The following is a 24,018-nucleotide window of genomic DNA, read 5'->3' on the forward strand; positions in this document are numbered from 1 at the left end:
TATATATTTCAAAATTTTTCAATTATCTCTTTAAAAAGTATGTAGAAAGCGAAAGTCAACAACAATGAACGAAATTTGCGTTTTTTAAATTTCTTTTGTGGTGACGATAATGTCGGTAAAGCACTTTGACATTGCTAAGAGTGTGCTTAAAGGTATCTTCAGGTTTTCGACCCTGCTTACACATCAGAACCTCATTAAAAAGTATGTTGTTAACATAATTCAACAACAATTAACGAATTTTATTTTTTAATTTTTTGGCGTGGGCATAAAGTACTCCCCCCCCCCCCTCCTTGATAATGCGCTTTATGGAAAAAGCTTTGGTATTGCTAGGGTTAAGCTGGTCCTGGAGTGCTATAACTCGTACGACCCGGTCACGACAAAGCGAGGTACTGTAGCAAAACTATTCGTCTCTTATGCTGGATCCACATTACGTCTGTGGCTGCGACGAACACGAGGTCCGACCTAATCAAACAACTTTGAATTGACTTAATCAGATAACTGATGGAATTCGATAGAGTCAGAAATATGGAACTAAAAAGTCGTAGTATGAAAGGAGCTTCACTCCTCGCTTTCATTTTGTTATAAACATTGGAAAATACAATTCCTCCGATTCGTTTCAGCCACAGGCTGATTTCTCTGATATCGTTGATCTGAATTCGTAGCTCATACACGTGTTATTACATTTTTCACAGACAACATGAAACATTTCCTTAAGAAAAGAGCCACATTAGAGCAAGAAAATCACTACTTATATTTGAAATGACATGACGTTGTTCAAGTAATGTGCAGCCTCAACCGCCCAAAAAAGAAATTACCTTTCTCGATATTCCACTAAAACCTGCTAATACGTAGCGTAAAGAGCAGACAAAAAATTGGGTTAATAATATTTTGTCCAAAAGTGACATAGTGAAAAATTGGAAATTTGTGGGGACGTCTTATAGGACCATACTGCAGAGGTCGTCGGTCCCTAAGCCTACACACTACTTTATCTAACTTAAACTAACTTACACTATGGACAACACACACACCCATGCCCAAGGGAGGACTCGAACCTCCGACGGGGGGAGTCGCAGGGACTGTGCAAGGTGCATCAGACCGCGCGGCTAACCCGTAGCTGCATGAAGATACAGCTTACTTCTCACAAAAATAAAAAATAGCAAGAAGCCGCTGTTAACGGGTGCTATTTATTAAAACCGAATATCGCCGTTACTGGCTTCTATAAATAGTATTATTAATAGTGGCTGGTTCCTGGTCTCACTTCATTGTAAGAATTTGGTGGAGTTAGTTGAACACCGGTAATAAAAAGACGTACTGCACGATCAGGCCCCATCGCCAGTCCGATGCGATACTGATGCGTGGCGGGCTATTTATAGGCACGAGCGGTGTGCGTAGCGCCGCTGCCACGGCTGAGGTGGGCGGTGGCCTTGACCTTAGAACTGGACCCGAAGCGCCTTCCGGCGTTCGCTGTATAACGTCCCAGCCACGCGTTCATGATTAGCCGACGGTTATCTATGCACTAGCCGCCCGCGCCCCGCGGGTTAAATAGTTATTTATAAAGAAATGTTAATGATGAAACTAACTATCCGTGCGTATGCGCAATCACAGAAGTTATCTCTTGGAGGTACTGAGGCGCGAGCGCGCTTGCTGCACACCAAACAGCGCTACATGGGGCGGGGAAATCAAATTTTGAGATGATGGAAGAAGCTGACAGAATACATGTTGCTCATAACCTACTCGTTTACTTATCGAAAAAACTGATGTCTGCGCTACACTTAATGCGTTCAGTTGATAGTTAACTTCCGTGGAATGACTTCTTAACCATGTTGCCCATCCCAAGTGAACAGTAATTTTTTTCGTAATAAAAGGTAGTAATTTGTTAATTCAGGGTATAGGCTATCTCCATTCCACATTTGATCCAAATCCGCCCAGCAGCTGAAGGAGTAAGGAACATGATAACTCGACAAAGAGAGGAAAACAGCAATTTCTACTTTGGTGCAGCGCAAAGTTTATATTATTTGTACGTGCAATGACGTCATCTGCCCTCAAGTGTGTGCCTGTTACCAGCGGATACGCTCGCATATCAAAATCAAATCCAGCCTCACTAAAAGCCACCACGTTTTTCAAGTCTGTCTGTCGTACAGCACTTAAATGACACCGTTGTGTCTTCAAGCGTCTCAAGAGCTATAAGATACATTTGATGCTCCGCGGCTAAAATGCAACGGGCTTTTATTGGAGTACGGATTAAATATTTTGAAGAACTTTTTTTGAGTCAGTTGTGCTCCAGATGGTTTCATGCGGCCCGCCAAGAATTCCTCTCTGTCAACCTTAGAGCAGCACTCGAAACCTACATCCACAGTTATTTGTCGGATGTATTCCAGTCTCCGTCTTCTTCTACAGCTCCCTCTAGTACCATGAAACTTACTTCCTGATGTCTTAACAGATACTTAATCATACTGCCCCTTTTCCTCTCCGCATTTTCCATATATTCGTTTCCTCGCCGGTCCTGCGTAGAACCTCCTCGCTCCTTACCTAATTTTCAACAGTATTCCGTAGCACATCTCAAATGCTCCGATTCTCTTCTCTTCTGTTCTGGTTTTCCCATAGTCCACGTTTTACTTACCGTACAATGCTGTGCGTGCTATCATTTACAGAAAACGTTTTGATATCTTGAATCGTTTATGAGAAATGACGATTTCTATGACCCCACGATTCGCGATGCGCAGGGACGTGAAAACTTTTCAATTACTGCAGTATATGAGCTGAAGTCAACCATACTCTGCTTTTAAGCAAGCGTTTTTACCTCTGCAAAGTCTTCAGAATTTCGCGCAATGTTTTACTTCATTTGATGCAGCGTACAACAAAAAGAAAATTCAGTCCTTCATGGAGCGAAGATATCAGACTGTAAGATGTGCGAAAATCATTTTTTTTCACGAAGTAGTTTTCGAAAAATCGGGTGATACGTTTTTCACATCGGCCGGAACGCCGTCTCTCATTACAGGCAACGATTTACTTAATTCGATGCAGCGCAGTAAGTATGACGGATAACGAAAAGAAATCCAGTTCTTATCGTGTGAAAATACCAGACTGTAAGATGTGCAAAAATTAAATTTTTTCACCATATAGTGTTAGAAAATTGGATGATTAGTATTTCGTATCGGCCGAGACACTGTCTCCCAGCACAGCCACCAGCTGTTGGCGAGCAGTACAGCCGTAACAAACGCAGCCTCAGCACGGAATGCGAACTCAGTCGTCCGTTGCAGCGGAAGGGTTAATAAAGAAACAACGAAAATATGAAGATGCCGTATGTGAGCAGTAGCAGTACACGTTGCTCAGAAATGAGATTGCCGGAGAGTGTAGAAAAGCTAAGGAAGAATGGATGTCGATTGAATATTTAGCCGTAACGTTGCGAAACGACTTGAAATTGACCGAGCACTTACGGTCGGCTGTAGAGAAAGTGAATGGTCGGCTTCGGTTTGTTGTGAGATCCGTAGGAAAGTGTAGATCATTCATTGAGTATAGAACACCTGTGAGATCAATTCTTGAGGACTGTTCGAGTGTTTTGGATTCCCACAAGGTTGAATTAAAGGGAGACATCGAAGGAATTCAAAGGCGTGTTGCTAGATTTTATTGGTTCGATCAGCACACAAGCATTACGAAAATGCTCGGTGGACGCAAATGGGACTCCATAGTGGAAAGAGAACATTATTTTTCTCAAAATTCTATGCAGAAAGTTTAAAAACCAGCATTTACTACAGACTGCAGGACGTTTCTACTACCACCAACCTCCCGTAGACAAGAAAGATAAACCAGGGCCCTCACGGTAGCATACAGATATTCATTTTACTTAGAATTACTTAAACCTAACTAACCTAAGGACATCACACACATCCATGCCCGAGGCAGGATTTGAACCTGCGACCGGAGCGGTCGCGCGGTTCCAGCCTGAAGCGCCTGGAACCGCTCGGCCACACCGGCCGGCTGTATGTAAATTTAGAGGAAAGAAGAATGACTGGAAAGCCAGATGTGCACTATATAAGAGAGGTGGTTAGGAGTTGGAACGTAAGAAAAGTTAATGAAGATCGATGAGTCACGTGCACTCTAGTTACAAAATAAATTTCTATTGCCACATTAGTTCATCATCGTGCATGATTAACGCAGCCACGGAAGAGTGACAAAATGAATAAGTTTTATTTTGAATGCGAAAGTGCTTACCAAGAAGATTTAAGCCCGATTTAAGGACCAGGTCAATACTAATAGTCTCAATTTCCTGGCCCCTATGAATTAAAATTGTACGTTTCAGTTGACTGTATACTGACAGAGATGAACAGAAAATTAGTCAACGTTTTCCAGACAACGATTCTCCTGTTCAAAAAGAAGGGCAGTTGTGACACGCACGGTTTATTGCGCTGCGCCGCGTACTCAGTTGCGCCTTTGTCCAGGGCGGGCGCGCTCGTTCCGCTTCCACGTCGCTACGCGGTTGCCCGGAACTGTACTTGCCTTCGGCCCAGGCGCTGAACAAAGGAGCAGCGCGCAGCGTCCTGGACCGCCGCCCGCAGCGGAACAAATGGCCGCCTTCAGCGGTACCTCACCCGTCATCTTCGTGGAACACGACCTGTCCCGCCGCCGTGGAACAAGTTCAGGGCTCGGAGGATAAGTATGACGAACACTTCAAGTGAAAGGGTGCGTTTAGGGCCTTAAACTCCACCTTTTGCAAAACCAGTTGTTTTTCTTTTTTTATCCAAACATGTTTCAATATATGACTGCAATCAAAACAAAATAAAAACGCATGTGTTATAGGTTTTGGGCTTAAATTTGGAAACCATCAAAAGTTTTGCATAGTTTTCTACAGGAATAAAATGAAACTCAATGAAGATAGCACATAGATGTCGAAACATGTTAGAATGAAGAACAAAAAGGGAGGGATCTGTTTTTCAAAAGTCGGAATTGTAAAAATTTACATTTAATTCGGAAACACGGCAGGGCGGCAACAGGACTTCCAAAGATAGCAAAAAGACTGAGAGTGCGTTTTTGCCCGTAGTACCTTCATGCAGAGCTATTGCATGGTTGTTTCGCCTTTTGCATTACTACACAGTCTGCTATCGTTGCCGTAATGCTGACAAGCCAACGTTATGACAGCCCCTTTCCGCAGAGAGATGCAGTATCAGGAGATGTGAGTGTGGATATTTAGTGTAATGTGAGAATCATAGCTGTTGCCTGTAAAATACCTTCATACCCTATCCTTGCAAGTTTATTTATTTATTTGTGCGTTTGTTTCACCTGGCAAGGTAGGCCCTTCAGGCCCTCTCTTATCTGACCAGTCTTCGTAAGTGAGTAAAACAGCAATTAGCTTGGTACATGAGCAGTGTAGAATAATAACAGCAACAATATCTGTTGCAACGAGTGCGTGGAATGTAAGAAAAAAATATGTATTATTAACATTAAGGTGTTCACTCATTACACTCTTGACAAAAGTGAGCAATGCCATCTAACAGAACCATATGCCATTAGTACAGAAAGAATAATGTGGGGAAGAAGTTGACTCGTCACAGGAAGGGCGAGGAGTAACTAGGTAAGATTAGCAGATGAGGCGGAAGGAAGAAAACAGAAACAGAGAAGGATGAGAAAAGTGCAACAGAGTTACTCGTTCTCTGTTGGACAAAAAGAAAACAGCTGGAATGTGCCTAGATGCAAGCCACGCCGATGATAAAAGAGAGTTTTAGATAACATACAGATTGCAGAGTAATTTGTTTCACAGTCGTATGGCAGAAATAGAGAAGAATATGGAGAAATACTGTATTTAGTATTATGGAAAGGTACAGCCGAATTGCTGGACATATCAGATTGGTATTGCAGTTGCAGCATGATGATAGACGTTTGAGACCAGTATATGAGGAGAGGTATTGATGGCATCAGAGCGAGTGAAAATCACGCTGCGTATCCGGTCGCTTCCACTCTGAGTAGGCTAGTAGGGGAATCACTGACTGACCGAATGTTGCACACCTACCTTACGAAAGCGTTCATTGCTAGCTAGAGTCATCTGTGTTTTCGCTATTCGTGCCGTGTTGAACTACTTCACAGTAATAAAGGTTTGGCAAGACTGTTTAATTTTGTTAATCCTCCTCCGAAAGCGAAAATACTTTGTTGATGCAGTCCTAGGGACAAATGATCATCGTAATAAAATGAAGTCAGAGCTCGCACGGAGAGATCTAAGTGTTCCTCTTTCCCGCGCGCTGTTCGAGAGTGAATGGATCTGAGCACTATGGGACTTAACATCTGAGGTCATAAGTCTCCTAGAACTTAGAACTACTTAAACCTAACTAACCTAAGGACATCACACACATCCATGCCCGAGGCAGGATTCTAACCTGCGACCGTAGCGGTCGCGCGGTTCCAGACTGAAGCGCCTAGAACCGCTCGACCACTCCCGCCGGCGCTGTTCGAGAGTGGAGCAGTAGACAAACTAAAGAGGACTTGCAATACGGCGGCCGTACTTCCCCGCATGGGGCCTACTGGCCAACAATGCCATACGATCATTTAAGTAGACAAACAATGTGAAATCAGTTCGATGAACCCTCTGCCTGGCACTTGAGTGTGAATTGCATATTAGTCACGTAGATGTAATTTGAGATAGAAATATTTTTCTAAATTTCTGGATCCCCTGTAGGCAGGAGAAAGATTTCGTGTATGGTACAACAGTTTATCCTTCCTACTTCAGATGTTCATCTACATCCGTTACTGGTAGTGGCTTTAGATAGTAAAGCAGAAGAGAACTGTAAAACGGACGTAGCCGTCAAATCTAGCCAGTCTTGCTCACCGGAACCAAATATGCACGATATTCTTCAATGCAACCAAAACTTTACATTGAAGCACACTGTGTCCGCAGAGAAGGTACGCTGGACAAGAGTAACTCGTACTGATGGAAGGAGACGTCCAAAGAATGACAGACGAGAGCTCTAGATGTAACTTTGATCATGATAGTCCAATCTTCAAAGGGAGATGGAACTAATTCATGGGAACGGTTGAGTTACTGTCCACTATTTTTCTGCACAGTGGAAACTCGATTTTTCGGAAGAATTGAACAGGTGAAGTACTTTTTCGTTGATACTTGGCATAAGGAGAAATCAGTGATTTTTCTTTTAAGTGCGGGAATGCCTAAAACTAATCTAAGGAGAAGTGCGAAACGTGGGGTATCATTGAGACAAAACGTTGGTCAATGATACACAGACCACATCATTATCAGTAGTGTTCGGATCGATATGCACCTAAAACCCACGAAATATGCGCCAAAACTCCTCGAAATATGCGATTAAAATATGCGATTAAAATATGCTCTTACTGTCAGTATATGCCTTCAAATATACAGCTAAAATTCTTTAATAATGCATTTCTCTTAGATAAATTCTTTAAAATATGCATCGTACTTGGGAAAAATTAATGAATAACCATCAAATATTTTCAATAATGGCTATAATTCAATGAATAAAATGACGGTTAACATAAGTACTTACACGATAACTTAGGTAAAATCTAAAAAATAGAATTTGTTTGTACTACCGACATTTTTTTCATATTCTCTACTTGAAAATTTTTCCTGTGGTCAAATAATAACATTTTCGATCTTGAAAAATGATCGTTCAACATCACATGACACTACAGGTAAAAATTTAAGAGCAGCGACGTCAGAGGACGTGAAATCATCTAGATTCTCTGAACGTTTCTCTCACTCCAGTAACTGAGCGATCTTCCGAATCGCAGAGCAACCAGGATTTCTATGAAGAACTGCGTCCAATTTTCTTCTAAGTCTCTCACCGATCGGACCCTGCCAACTCTTGCTCTGTGTTCTGATTCTTTCGACGAGAGCCACTGCCTTAGTAGCTTCCTTGTTATGAGTCTTAAGTTTCTCAATTAGGCCTGGAAGACCACCCAAGTGCGCTCGGGTGAACGATAGGCTGTGTAGCAAGCTGGTATTCTTCAAGGTGTCCTTGGCTTTTGTTCTGGCTAAATTTTCGCTATCTTCAAAGTCCTTTAGGACCTGGATCAAGAAAGTAGTAACCTAGTGAATGTTGGTTTCAAGCTGAAAAGCCCTGTACAAAGAAATAAGCTTAATATTGGAATTCTAAGTTGTGTTCATTTTCTTTGCTTATTCAATTTATCCAGACTACATACACATCCATACCTCTTCAACGTTTCTGTGGTTGTCTGCATAATAGTTTCCAGCTAAAATCCACATTCCCCACCTCGTCAACACTGGTTCTGGTGGCAGAGAACAGTCAGGGCGAGCAGTCTTGAAAGCTCTCACTCGACTTGGTGGCTACATGAAAACCTTCTTTGCCGAAAATACAGGGCCGTTGACCTCTGGCAATGTGGTTCTGACCTCTTCAGCGACTCGATGGATTCCATGAGCCAGACACGTGAGGTGAATAATTTTAGGGTAAAACACCCGGAGACACACTGCAGCCTTCAACATATATGAGGCACTATCCTTCACAATGCTCAAAACCTTGTTCTCCCCACGTTTTTTACTTTCACTTCTCCATAGCAAACCTGAAAGTAAATCAAAGGATTTTATAAATTGTTTACTATTGGCTAGGGACATGATGTGAAAAACTAATTATTGGCTCAGGTTATGATTTGAAAAACTGCACTCTTATATTACCTATAATTTATTTTAAACTATTCAATATTGGCGAAACTTACACAATGCTGCCTGAAATGTGGGTGCAATGGTGACGTGTGTCGTTCGTTCCACTCCTTTGCACAGTATGAGGTGAACTTGTGCGGCCTTGTCACCAGACAGTTTTCCAACTATGACGTGCACCATATATCGACCGCAGGAATCAGTGGTTTCTTCAACGGATAGCCAACCTGGAGAATCGCCAATGTCTTTCCTAATACTCTCCAATGTTTATAATAGAGAAACTAAATTTTAAAAATACACATAAACATGTTGACACTACGTATGAGACATACACACAAAAACAAACTATATCTCTTTTAACAACTACCTATATTTGACTATTTTCTTTTGTGTATACATTGACCAATTCGCGCAAAAATTATATTCCTTAAAAATAAATTTAATTTCTTTTCGCAGTGAACGCTTCGAGACAAACTGTCTCCTTCTCATATTCTTTCTTCATTTGTCTTTTCCTTTCTTGAAAAACTTCACTCACTTCAAATTTTTTCTATATTCAAGTAGCACTGTTCATTTTACAAAAATAAACAGTCAAACATAATTTAAATTTATTTTTCTAGTTTCTTTAAAATTAAACGACTATTATTTTGGCCCATGTATATACCAAATTATATCCATTGACTTCCACATATCTAGGTCCATAAATACCCTTACCTTTTCATCCAGTGAGTCCACATAGTTCTTTCTGAGCGTTGACTCGTGAGGAATAACTTTTCCGGTATATTTTTTCAAGAAGGTCCTTAATCCTTCATTCTCCAGCTCATTCAAGGGGATGTTCGCTTTTATTCAAGACTCGCAAAGATCTTCACTGAACTCATTTTGTCGTCCATATACTTCGAAAATGAGGAGATCAATGGTTGCTGTCAAGTTTCAGTTGAAATTTTTTCTCAACCCTGACCTTGAAGCGTTGGAGAAGTGAACAAATATCAATAAGTGCGTACAACTGAACAAAAATGTAAGAGAACAATGTGTACCTGCGAGATGGCCACTCAAAAAAGTGAATTAAGACTACAAATAAGTTTCTGAAAACTGGACCTTCTATCCCCTCACAACATTTAACTTTTTTTTTTAATTTCCAAGAACGCCGAAGGTAATTCCCAAAGGTTTTTTTTGTTCCTTCCCATTCGTACATAGAAAACATACACGCATATTTACAAATGAACTTAATAATTGTTTTAATTTCTTGGAAAAATTATCGAAAAAGAAAAAACAAAATTAAACTTACCTCTTTTTCACATACTTTTCAGAATATTATTTTTCCGTCCGTTGTGAAAGCACTATCGCTCCCGATCAATTTCTGCAAATTATTGGTTTTTGACCTGGCTATATTCGTAATTTGAAGAAGGTAGCAAAGAGTCGATGAGAACAAAACGGAAACACACGCAAGAATGATTCATATTCCGAAATGCCAACAATAACTAGTAGGGCATTGTTGGTGCACTGCAGAGATCAGGTGAGCGACCTGAAAATGCAGTAACTGGGGGCAACAAATATCGAAGCACGTTGCTACTCCGATAAACCATCTTGCAACAATGAACCATCACAAGTCTTTAGCATCATTATCCGAGAGACTGCCTAAGTGGGAAAACAAGACTATGTCCCTCCATAAGCTACTCACGTTTACCTGAAAGGCTTTTATTCTAATGGCTCGTCACGTATTATCTCATTTTGGAAATTTATTGGTCTAATATTCTGGGAGGTTCTTGGGTTGTCAGGGAACAAAATGAACCTCAATATTACCTATAAATGTCAAAAATATGCGTCTTTACGGCCATTACCTCTAAATATGACAATAATATGCTCAAACGCCAAAAATATGCAAATATATGCATTTTAAATTTGAATTAAGTAGCGTAGTACCTCCAAAACATCATAATTCACAAAGATACAACACCAGGTACCGTAAAAAAATATGATATGCAAAACATGCAAAATCCAAACTCTACTTATCAGTGAACCTATTAAAATAAAGGGCCTGAACAAGTATTTGGAAGTCACACCCATACGCCATGTTATTTGGCAATTTCTCAGTCGATTCAGCCCACGATATTGCAGAATGTTTTCCTTCTTGTTATGGAAATTGACATTCCAGAGCTACAGTCTGTTCTTATGTTATCTACTTATCTGTCGCTCTATGAGGTTGCAGCTATATGTAATTTAATAAACGGGCACGGTGTTACTGATAAAACCTACTACATTAATTTCAGAACACTCTCGAATTGGCTAAATGTCGACCCGGAACATTATTGGTCTGAGCTCATTAATCGGTAATAAACAGGAGTTTGTACTTATCAACGACTTCGTAAGTACCTGAGGGTATTTCGTGACACATTTAACTTAAACATAGCAGGCGATGGGCGGTGTCGTTTCTTGCTTTGTTTTACGATGCTGAATAGAAAGCCAGGAATACTGAGTTAGGTGCGCAGTGTACTCTTGACAGTATCGTGCCGTTTGCCCGCGAGTTCTTTGCTGTTCTGTTCTGCAGACACGCTTCTGAGGTCGCTCCTTTAGGATTTTTTGTCGGACCGCTTTGTGTGCTTATCCCGCTTCCGCGACACAGACGTTGGTTGTTCTGCCCTGATTGTCCGCTTTGTTAATATTTTGTCGGTTCAGCTGGGCGTGCGCAGTTTGCCCGTGGTTTGTCCTCTTTCTGCGCTTTTCTTTCCTACGTCAAAGCCCGTTATTCAGGGAGACTGTTTACGCTCATGAGATTAGAACTGACGTTTAGAAAGCCTTATTTATTATGCAGATGCTTTCTCCTGAACATTGAGCGTGTTTCGTCATATGGTGCATCATTTAACAGGAGAGGTAAAGACACACACATTTCATGTTTTCTGTGTAATGTTAGCCATTATTTAGATTTTAGAAGATTTTTATCGTTCCGAGAATCTTTTCCGTGTGTCTCGGAGATAATCAACATCAAATATTTTAATCATTATATGAAAATCAGTGTAATTTTTTTTTTTTTTTTTTTAATTTTCGCCCAGGTGCCAACATTTCGGTTAACAAAGACCGTCTAGTGGCTCTTGACTGCGTGCCGACAGTAATAAATTACTATTTACTGAGGAACATTGTTTGCATTTGTGAACACAAATACATTGGTGTCGAAAAAGCAACAAACGGAAATTTTGCAAGGTTGCGTTTATTTTGCCACAAAACAGCACAGACATGTGATAGTACAGCAGAAACAATGTATAAAGTATACAGAACGTAATAACTGCAAGATGCATAACGGTATACAAAAATGTCCTTCGTTTTTTTTAATTTTCATCTTAACGAATTTGCACATACATTCTGACAACTGGTTAATGTGCTCAGTATGGGATGTGACCACCTCTGGCAGGCTTGACAACGACGGGACACACTGTGAATGATGTCATCAGTCTCATGTTGAGGCAATAACGCCCATTCTTCTTGCAGAGCTGCTCACAAGTCTTGGAGAGTGGTTGGTGGATGCTGACGTGATGCAACCCGCCCCCTAGTGCATCCCAGACATGCTCTATGGAACTCAAATCGGGAGAGCGGGCAGGCCATGCCATGCGTGGAATATCTTCCGTTTCCAAAAAAACATGAACCACTGTGCTCTATGAGGTCATGCATTACCGTCTATTGATACGAAGTTTGGGCACACAGCACCTTGCAACATCCACGCATGAGGTACCAAGATCTCCTCGCTGTACCTGTTAAATCTTGCTATTTCACCCGTACAATTTCGTGAAGGAATGTCGAATGGTCAACATAATCCATTCCCACACCATTGGGGATCCTCCTCGATATCGGTCTCTTTCAACAATATTCGGGTCCCGAAATCGTGTTCCACGTGTCCTCCAGATGCGAATCCGCCGAGAATCACTCTCCATGCCAAATCGGGACTCATCTGTGGAAAGAACTCTGGCCCGCCGTTCCTCCATGTGGCATGTTAACGGCATCACTCTACACGTTCCTTTCTGTGAAGACACGCCAGAGGTAAACAGACAGCTGGTCTTCAACAATAACGGCCACTCTGCTGAAGCCTTTTGTACAACGTTCGCCTCGATACAATACGTCCAGGGGATATTGCGAGGTCAACAGACAGCTGGTCTTCAACAATAACGGCCACTCTGCTGAAGCCTTTTGTACAACGTTTGCCTCGATACAATACGTCCAGGGGATATTGCGAGGTCTGATGCCAGTTGTAGTGCAGTAGTAAGGCGGTACCGTCGTGCCCTTATGGCCAAATAACAGTCCACTCTCTCTGATGACACACGTGGTGGGCCCTGTCCTGGTCTCTGGGATACAGTTTCAGTCTCTGTATAAACTGTCGCCTCATCCGAGAAACAACAAAACGATTCACATTAGGGCGCGGGCCACATCAGTTTGCGACTGGCTGCTTCCATCCTTCCTATGGCCCTCCTCAACAGAGTCTCTAGTCGTCTTCTCTGTGTCACACTGCACTGTCTGTGACTGTACGCAGCGATTGTGAATGTGGGACTTCCCTGCCAATACTACCTCGCTTGATAAGTGCCCTGGCGTGTTTGTTCGTTGAGTAGAATGCCATCTTCCGTGCACAACTAGAGAGCCTGTATAGGGAGAGAGTGGCCAACAGGACGATACGGCGGCCATTTTTCTGCCAAACTGCGGCCGGGACTTTTGAATGACCAGAAGTGGAGTAGTGGAGTACACACTCACCGAATCAAAAGCACAAGACAATATGGCGAAATCATTCGTTAAATGCCTTTGTTTATAAGAATAATGTGTTATAATAATTTTCACATAGCCACTTTACAGGTCTGTTTTCAAATTTAACTATGTATATTGCAAGTTGTTTTATATGTAGTAAAAAGCAAAAAGTTGCGATAGTGTGTTCAAGAGCAATCTTCTGTCCACTATGTGGCAATTGCCAGCCATGAAGAGAATATCTGAGAAACTATTCTTCAAGAATTACTCTTGCTAATGCCACCATAAAAACGCAACATCTGAGACCTTATCAATCAAGTCGGTAGCAGATTTTGGATCATATTGTGAACCGATCTGAAATGTATTGCTGTTGCAGTCATCAATTTGAAGACTTACTTGGTACGACTCTCCATGCTAGTCTGTGTTGTACAATCCGTTTTGTATCTGCATAACTACTGCAGTCTACAACCGTTTGAATCGCTTACTATATTCAAGCCTTCGTTGCCCCCTATAATTTTTCCCCCCGGACTTCCCTCCACTACTAGAATGACGATTACTTGATGACACTGGATGTGTCCTATCAAACAATCCCTTAGTCAAGTTAGTCATAAAGATTGCCTCTCCCCAATTCGATTCAGTATAGCTTCAGCTTCATTAGTTACTCGACCTGCCATCTACTATTAATTACTCCTCTGTAACACAACATTCCAAAAGTTTTACTTCAATATCAGGCTGTACTTCAAACAAATACTTTCAGAAAAAACTTCCGAATACGCAAGTTTATATTCAAGCTCAACATATTTCTCTTTCATAGGGAAGCTGTTTTTCTTCATGCCAGTCTACATTTTCATTTATTATCATTACTTCTGCTTAACCCTTAATAGGAACAATAATTATTACTACGTAAGAGGAAATATGTGTCTGCAAGTCACGGTAACTAAAAAATCTTACTTTTCTTGCAAAAAGGTACATTAATATATTAGTATAATGAACAAACTGAACAGTAATTCACTAAACGTTCCCATCAAGTGAGGATTCCAGGATGTATTACTTTCAAGAATACTCGTATAATGAAACTCTACAAGAACTGTGGTCAACCAAATGTCTCCTATCTTAGGTTTATCACCTACATTATTAACAGCCTTTTATATATCTTGTATTTCCCCGTTATGTTATCACGAGATATTCGTCAAGCCTTATTTGGTTCTTTCGATTCCAAATAAAATCCACTTTCCCTTTGTAAACAAAAGAAACTGGAATATCTTTATTTGCCTGCTCACCTGCGCAGGAGAAGTCAACACCTGCAACAGACTCTTGCTCATCAGAGAAAGATCTGATGCTTGCTTTTTCAGGGTAAAAAGAAGGAGCACGGTCAGAATAGTCAGAAAATAAATCCTCTCTATTCCTTTCCTCTCCATTTACTACTTCCTAGCAAGTTTCTTTTCAAAATTTGGACCATCCCCTCTCAGTACTTCCGTTCGTCTTCTTTTTGGTGACTTAGATAGAACCTGTTCCATTTTAAACACCTGTAAAATATATTTGGAAGTGCTAGGCCGTGTAACACGGAATGGACAGTGCCTTGAAGGGAGGATATAAGATGAACATCAACAAAAGCAAAACGAGGATAATGGAATGTAGTCGAATTAAGTCGGCTGATGCTGAGGGAATTAGATTAGGAAATGAGACACTTAAAGTAGTAAAGGAATTTTGTTATTTGGGGAGCAAAATACCTGATGTTGGCCGAAGTAGAGAGGATATAAAATGTAGACTGGCAATGGCAAGGAAAGCCTTTCTGAAGAAGAGAAATTTGTTAACATCGAGTATAGATTTAAGTGTCAGGAAGTCGTTTCTGAAAGTATTTGTGTGGAGTGTAGCCATGTATGGAAGTGAAACATGGACGATAAATAGTTTAGACAAGAAGAGAATAGGAGCTTTCGAAATGTGGTGCTACAGAAGAATGCGGAAGATTAGATGGGTAGATCACGTAACTAATGAGGAGGTATTGAATAGGATTGGGGTGAAGGGAAGTTTGTGGCACAACCTGACTAGAAGAAGGGATCGGTTGGTAGGACATATTCTGAGGCATCAAGGGATCACCAATTTAGTATTGGAGGGCAGCGTGGAGGGTAAAAATCGTAGAGGGAGACCAAGAGATGGATACACTAAGCAGATTCAGAAGGATGTAGGTTGCAGTAGGTACTGGGAGATGAAGAAGCTTGCACAGGATAGAGTAGCATGGAGAGCCGCATCAAACCAGTCGCAGGACTGAAGACCACAACACAGGCCGTGTAACTTAAAAAAGTATGTCTAAGAGGAAAGACAGTTAGCTGCATCTAATTGTACTCACCCGAAACAAAAGTATCACGTTTGGAAATACGTGCCTAATAGACACTCAAGAAAACTTGCGTTACTAGAAATATGTATTACACAGATACCGTAATATTTGAGAAAACAACTATTATTTCACCTTCCCCATCAACAGTGGCTCACACCACAAGACTGAGAAAGAAACTGTATGAAGCTACAGAGGCATTCCCGCCAATAGCGCAGTCAGTATGGCCAATCTAACAAAACAAAAATACATGCGTGTCTCCTAGGCAAATACTTCCTTTTAAGGGCTAATCAGTTATTTTCCTGCCCAAAACTCGTCTACTACTTTCAGAGTTTCGTTTCCAAAAAAATGTTCCATGGGCATCTTTGCTGTGTGTTTTAGATTGATATTCTGCATGAAGGCAGTCGGACTTCAGTGTAAATTAATTAAAGTTTTATCTCCTTTCTCGCTGTCTTCTTGGCAGGAAGTATCCGATCAGACTCTGCTGGCGTTAAAACTTAGCTGCTAGGGAAGTTCATTTAGATCGTGATATGTCACATTTGTAATTGGTAAATAAAAATTGTTATACACTCACTTTGTTTATTTGAAAGACGACAACTGCTCTTTCACAATGTTAGTATGTCGTTTAGCCTAGAACATACAGACGCGTCCGTCTACTACAATAACTAAAAGGCCAGAGAGTGATACATAATTTTGTAAGGATCTTCGTTTATTCACGAAGAGTGATAAATTGTTGAACCTATAGTATTAATAAATAAAGGCTGGTCCACTCATGCCTTTGCTTTACGAAATGGGGAAGATTCACTGCTGGGGAACGTTGCAGATTTCTTCAGCACCACCTGACTTCATTCGACAACACTCCATTACCCTCGCTTTACTTTCATTTATATTCACCTTTTCACCTCTACTCAAGATATTGACCGTTCTGACGAACTGATGATCCAAGTCTTTTGCGTTTCTAACACGCAAGCCATAAAATTATTATTTGTTCTCCCCAAACTTTTATTCCTTTTCCAAACTGACCGTAGTTTCTTTTGCTGCTCGCTCAGTGAGCAGACTGTTAACATGGGGGATACAGTACAAATCTGTTTCACTCCATTCTCAATTAATGCTTCCCTTTCATTCCTCCGACTCCCGTAACTGCAGTCTGGTTTCTGTACAAGTTGTAGATAATCTTTCACTCCACGGATTTCATGTCTCACAACTGCAGAATTTCAAAGAATGTTTTCCAGAAAATACTGTAATGTGTTCACTTAATCAGACTGTTGCTGTGGTAATACAACAGCATCGTTTTCGCCTGATCAGTTGAATTGTTTAATGTTAAAATATTACATCAAATGCAATTGTTCCAGACTGTTAGGTCAGCAGTCTTTCCGAGTAATCATCGTAGAAGGTGAAGGTGATCCACGAGCGAGAAAGATGTATTTGTCAACTGGTTTACTTCTGTGTTGCAGGCGCCCCAGTACTCTACAAACACGCAGCCATGGAGCAATACACTCAGACGCCTAGCCGGAAATCACAGGTAAGAGAACGCAGACTGATCGCTTCTTGAAATTACCTGTTAGCAGTTCAAGTGCTCTTGCCGTCAAATTTATCACTGTTCCATTCAAACATCGTACTCAGTGCAAGTGCGTCTGCAGGTCCACAAACGGAGGAAAAATTCTAAGGCAAATGTTAGGTCCACCTGCTGCTAAGAATAAGGTTAACCTTCGAAATACTATCCAAACATAAGAATAACACTAGACTCCCTGAGCTTTCTGGGAGACGTTCTAAAGTGTCTTATGCTACCAGTCAAATTAAAATCCCCAAAGACAACTCTACCTTTAATTCTGAAGTAGTTTCTCTTCCAACCATAGCATAACAACGATCCGAATATTTGTTTCTGGTCCAGCAGCTATAAAGTCGAGGGAACAAAACATGAGTACGGAGGTAGTAATCCTATTTATGGAGAAAGCTTAATTCAAGTTTCGGCGTTAGTGATTGATATCTACACTGAGGTGATAAAACTCATGGGATGGCGATATGCACATATACAGATGGCGGTGGTATCGCGTGCACTAGGTATAAAAGAGCAATGTATTGGCAGAGCTGTCTGTCATTTGTACTCAGGTGGTTCATATGAAAAGGTTTCCGACGTGATCATGGCCGCACGACGGCAATTAACAGCCTTGAACGCGGAGCAGTAGTTGAAGTTAGACGCATGGGACATTCCATTTCGGAAATCGTTAGGGAATCCAGTATTTCGAGATCCACAGTGTCAAGAGTGGGCTGAGAATGCCAAATTTCAGATATTACCTCTCACCACGGAAAACGCAGTGACTGCCGGCCTTCACTTAACAACCGAGAACAGCGTCGTTTGTGTAGAATCGTCAGTGCTAACAGACAAGCAACTCTGCTTGAAATAACCCGGAAATCAACGTGGGACGTACGACGAACGTATGCGTTAGGACAGTGCGGCGAAATATGCCGTTAATGGGCTTTGGCAGCAGACGACGGACGTGAATGTCTTTGCTAACAGTACGCCCCGATTTCAGTTGTTAAGAGCTGATGGCAGTGTTCGAGTGTTGCGCAGACCCCGCGAACCCAAGGACACAAGTCGTCAACAAAACACTGTGCAGGCTGCTGGTGGCTCCATAATGCCTGCCGGAGTGGCCGAGCGGTTCTAGTCGCTACAGTCTGGAACCGCGCGACCGCTACGGTCGCAGGTTCGAATCCTCCCGTGGGCATGGATTGTGTGATGTCCTTAGTTAGATTTAAGTAGTTATAAGTTCTAGGGGACGGATGACCTCAGAAGTTAAGTCCCGTAGTGCTTAGAGCCATTTGAGCTCCATAATGGTGTGGGCTGAGTTTACATGGAACACCAAGCCACAGTTGTTGGCGATTGGTTTGAAGAACACTCTGAACGATACGAGTGTATGATTTGGTCACCCAGATCGTCCGCCGGCGTCGGTGGCCATGCGGTTCTAGGCGCTCAGTCCGGAACCGCGCGACTACTACGGTCGCAGGTTCGAATCCTGCCTCGGGCATGGATGTGTGTGATGTCCTTAGGTTAGTTAGGTTTAAGTAGTTCTAAGTTCTAGGGGACTAATGACCTCAGATGTTGAGTCCCATAGTGCTCAGAGCCATTTGAACCAGATCGTCCGACATTAAGCTCATCGAACATTTATGGGACATAACGAAGAGATCAGTTCGTGCACAATTATGGACGGATGTAGAGGCAGCATGGCTCAGTATTTCTGCAGGAGACTTCCAGCGACCTGTTCAGACCAAGCCTCGTCCAGTTGGTGCACTATGCCGGGCGAAAGGCGGTCCGCCACAATGTTTGGAGGTATCCCATGCCTTTTGTGGCCTCAGTGTATACCGCCTTCATTAGTTCCACTAGACCTCTCGGTAGATAAGAGGTTAATGTTTTATTAGGAAATTAACGGGGCACGTAAATAAAGGTTGCACTTTCTTCATAAGCGAGGTAACAAAGTTTGGGCTCTTGTATGCTACTGACATGCAGCCCGCTGGAACATACTAATATCTTAAGAAGACACAGACCTTATAACGGAGGATCCCTATCTGTGCAACCGACACTCGTCAGAATATCTTATCAGCAAACTTCCACTTCGTCCCAGTACTCTGATGTGTCAGCGGACCGGTCTCTATATCCACCAGACAATTAACTATTAACCCAAACATGGGCCATACAGTCACACTAATGTCCAGATTCTTAAAAACAGACCTCTAAATTGCTAGTACATATAGAAGACAGGCGGTCTTAACCTCTACAAGACAGGCATTCTTAACCTTGTTGAGCTGCTGCGGCATGCTAAACATTAGAGGCGACGGAGCTTATACATGCTTCGATCCATTCACTGTATTACACTAATGAATGGTTGCAGGTGGTCAGACAGGGTGCTTACAAGGGAACCTCCCCATCGCACCCCCCTCAGATTTAGTTATAAGTTGGCACAGTGGACAGGCCTTGAAAAACTGAACACAGATCAATCGAGAAAACAGGAAGAAGTTGTGTGGAACTATGAAAAAAATAAGCAATATATACAAACTGAGTAGTCCATGCGCAAGATAAGCAACATCAAGGATAGTGTGAGCTCAGGAGCGCCGTGGTCCCGTGCTTAGCGTGAGCAGCTGCAGAATGAGAGGTTCTTGGTTCAAGTCTTCCCTCGAGTGAAGAGTTTTCTTTCTTTATTTTCGCAAAGTTATGAGCTGTCCGTTCGTTCATTGACGTCTCTGTTCACTGTAATAAGTTTAGTGTCTTGCGTTTTGCGACCGCACCGCAAAACCGTGCGATTAGTAGACGAAAGGACGTGCCTCTCCAATGGGAACCGAAAACATTTGATCGCAAGGTCATAGGTCAACCGATTCCTCCACAGGAAAACACGTCTGATATATTCTATACGACACTGGTGGTGACAGCATATGCATCACATGACAGGAATATGTTGTCGACGCCCCTAACTTGTACAACTTGAACCAAGGACCTCTCGGTCCGCAGCTGCTCACGCTAACTACGGAACCACGGAGCTCCTGAGCTCAAATTATCCTTGATGTTGCCTATCTTGCTTTTGGACTACTCAGTTTGTATAATTTGCTTATTTTTTTCATAGTTCCACACAACTTCTTCCTGTTTTCTCGATTAATCTGTGTTCAGTTTTTCAAGGCCTATCCATTGTGCCAACTTATAACTAAATCTGAGGGGGGTGCGATGGGGAGGTTCCCTTGTTAGTTCGTGTCACCTGTCAGAGTCGGATCTAGACGTATCAGGGGTCCCATATCACTTCAACTGCACGCGCCCCACGCCATTACAGAGGCTCCCCCACCAGCTTGAATAGTCCACTGGTGACATGCAGGGCCCATGGATTCATGAGGTTTTTACCATACCCGTACACGTCCATCCGCTCGATACAATTTGAAACGACACTCGTTCGACCAGGCAACATGTCTCCAGTCATCAATAGCCCAATGTCGGTGTTGACAGGTCCAGGCGAGGCGTAAAGCTTTGTGTCGTGCAGTCATCGAGGGTACACGAGTGGGCCTTCATCTCCCAAGGCCCATACCGATGATGTTTCGTTGAATGGTTCGCACGCTGACACTTGTTGATGGCCCAGGATTAAATTCTGCAGCAATTTGCGGAAGGGTTGCACTTCTGTCACGTTGAACGATTCCCTTCAGTCGTCGTTGGTACCGTTCTTGCAGGATCTTTTTTCGGCCGCAGCAATGTCGGAGATTTGATGCTTTACCGGATTCCTGATGTTCACGGTATAGTCGTGAAATGGATGTTTGTGAATTCCTAAGGGACCAAACTGCTGAGGTCATTGTTCCTAGACTTGCACATTACTTAAACTAACTTATACTAAGAACTACACACTTCCATGCCCGAGGGAGGATTCGAACCCCCGGCGGGAGGGCTGCACAATCCGTGACATGGCGCCTCGTGAAATGGTGTTGCGGGAAAATGCCCTCTTCGTCGCCACCTCGGAAAAACTGTGTTCCATCGATCGTGCGCCGACTATAACACCACGCTGAAACTCCTTTAACTCTTGATAACGTGCCACTGTAGCAGCAGTAACCGATCTAACAACTGCGCCAGACATTTGTTGTCTTATATGGGCGTTGCCGACCACAGCGCGGTTTCCGCTAGTTCACATATCTCTGTATTCGAATACGCATGCCTATACAAGTTTCTTTGGCGCTTCAGTATATTATTATTGGCAAATTTATCATGACTGGCTCAAATATCGCCTCTTGCCTGGTGCAATGTGAAATAGAGAATGTACACTGCTGGCCACCGTAAATGCAACACCCTAAAGGAAGCTTCCGAATCAAGTGAAATTTACATCATGGGTTTGCAGCGATGAGATATGCAACTGATTAGAATTTCAGCGCAGACGCACATCACGTGCGCCTGTGGCGCCACCTCATAGCGCCATTTAAGGCTTGGCGATTTCGACGAGTGTACGTTCGGCACGTGTTTACCTTGTGGTTGTTTCACAAGACGATCAGTTATGCCTCGTAGACAACAGCGAACATCGTTTGATCAAGTATCCGAGTTCGACAGAGGAAGGATAGTGGCTTACCGAGATTGTGGATTATCATACAGAGAAATCGCTAGTCGTGTTGGACGTAACCAAACAACTGAAATGCGGATATGTGACCGTTGGATGCAGGAGGATACGATGGACCGACGTGGTCGATCGCATTCACCTCGGTGCACCACTGCACGTGCTGATAGGCAAATTGTGCGCATGACAGTGACGGATCGCTCAGAGACATCCCGAACCATAGCACAGCACATTGCGTCTGTAACGCATCATCCAGTGTCTGCGCGTACCATTCGACGCCGTTTACAGCAGAGTGGTCTGTCCGCAAGACGTCCATTGCTTCGTCTACCATTGACGCAGAACCACAAACGTCTCCGTCGCCAATGGTGTGATGACAGACGGATGTGGACGGCAGAATGGAATGACGTTGTCTTTACTGACGAGGCACGCTTCTGTCTGCAGCACCACGATGGTCGGATTCGAGTGTGGAGACACCGTGGAGAGAGGATGTTGGACAGCTGCATTATGCACCGCCACACTGGTCTTGCACCGGGTATTATGGTATGGGGCGGTATTGGCTATTACTCTCGCACGCCTCTAGTACGCATTGCCGGTACTTTAAATAGCCGGCGCTACATATCCGAGGTGCTGGAGCCAGTTGTCCTTCCTTATCTTCAGGGCTCGGCCACAGCCATATTTCAACAGGATAATGCGCGACCACACGTGGCACGCGTTGTCCAAAGGTTCTTCGTCAATAACCAGATTGAAGTGCTTCCCTGACCGGCTCGCTCTCCGGATCTTTCGCCGATAGAAAACATGTGGTCCATGGTTGCTCAACGAGTGACCCAGATTACGTCCCCAGCTGCCACACCAGATGATCTTTGGCAACGTGTGGAAGCTGCTTGGGCTGCTGTACCCCAGGAATACATCCAACGTCTCTTTGACTCAATGCCGAGACGTGTGGCAGCGGTGATCTCCAACAATGGCGGCTACTCTGGCTACTGATTCTGGTAGGAACCACATGTCACAGACGTCTGTAAACGTAATCATTTGATACTTGGTCAACATGTTATCTACAAAATAAATTTTGTTGTGCTACCTCTTGTCTTTCTTGGTGTTGCATTTACGGTGGCCAGTAGTGTACTTATTCCAGCATATTTAATAGATGTAAATTACACCGCCTTGTTGAAAATGAGAAATAAAGAAGATAACCGCAGAACATAGAACTCTTCACGTCGCATAATGGAGTGAAAGACGCTTTGATCCGTACGGAAGTGTTGTCTGACGGGTTGTTTGCATGTAAGAGCTCACTTCACTCGCGCCCATTCGTCCACCCTTAGCTGAGGTCGTTTAAGGCGCGTTGTAAGGAACATGTATAACGAGTTATTTCAGGCAGATAAGAAATTTGTTCTATCATTTCCAATAATTAAAAATAGTTAGCCGAATTCAGTTGGATGTATTTCTCTTGGAATTGGACCACGTGAACAACGTCTCAAAACTGCAACCACAGAGAAGGTGCACAATATTCGACTATCAGAAACAAGGACTACGATACATTTCGCAAGAAGAATCAGATGTGTGCATCTTCTTAAATAGGTTCTGTATTGATTTAATATTGAGCAGAAGTTAATGAAAAACAGACCTCCCTTGCACTGATAGTAGTATTTTAAAAAGGGCTGATTTTAGGCGTCGATTTGTTAGACATACTCTGGGTGAGTCCACCACCTAATGCTATACAGGGAATACGAGTTAAAACAGTGATTGAAAGTTGACTATTCATCCACTGATCGACCGAGGGGCCACAGTGGTAAGGAAGGCAATGGGCTCGTATTCAGGAAGACAGCGGTTCAGACCCCTGTCTGTCCATTCACATTCATATTTTTGCGTGATTTCTGTAATCCACTTTTCCCTGATGTTTCATTTGAAAATTATATTCTCTATAATTATTAACTTCAGAAGGGTAAAACAATAACCGGCCAATGCTAGGGAAGTAATGGGCGGAGTGAGAAATGACAGATGAGGCTTGGATTGCGAAAAGAAATATTCATATGAGAATGTTGGCTTTTCCGACGTGTACTACCGACGAAAATCTCTCGGGTTTCTAACCAGCTGGCAGTGTTAAATATCGCATCATCCGCGGTAAGGAAAGCCTCCTGGCCTAACTGTATCACTTGAAGGAAGTGTTCTGCAAAAACGAGCACAGCGAAGCATTCAAGAAGGTAAAGTACACAGCAAACGGGAAAAAGAGGAAAGAGAAGAAGAAAAGAGGCACGCTTTCCGTGGAATCG

At 42.7% G+C, this 24,018-nt stretch overlaps 1 protein-coding gene across 1 annotated transcript in view; it reads left to right on the forward strand.

Annotated features, from left to right (window-relative positions):
• LOC124610072 (tyrosine-protein phosphatase non-receptor type 13-like) overlaps positions 1–24,018 on the forward strand; it is a 258,426-nt gene that overhangs the window by 54,646 nt on the left and 179,762 nt on the right. Inside the window, exon 2 of the mRNA XM_047140127.1 lies at positions 17,138–17,205. Coding sequence (XP_046996083.1) covers positions 17,167–17,205 — 39 coding nt within the window. The 5' untranslated portion in view covers positions 17,138–17,166. The remainder of the gene's footprint in view (positions 1–17,137; positions 17,206–24,018) is intronic.

The sequence above is a fragment of the Schistocerca americana genome, chromosome 1 (genome assembly GCF_021461395.2).
Source record: "Schistocerca americana isolate TAMUIC-IGC-003095 chromosome 1, iqSchAmer2.1, whole genome shotgun sequence".
NCBI lineage: Eukaryota > Metazoa > Arthropoda > Insecta > Orthoptera > Acrididae > Schistocerca > Schistocerca americana.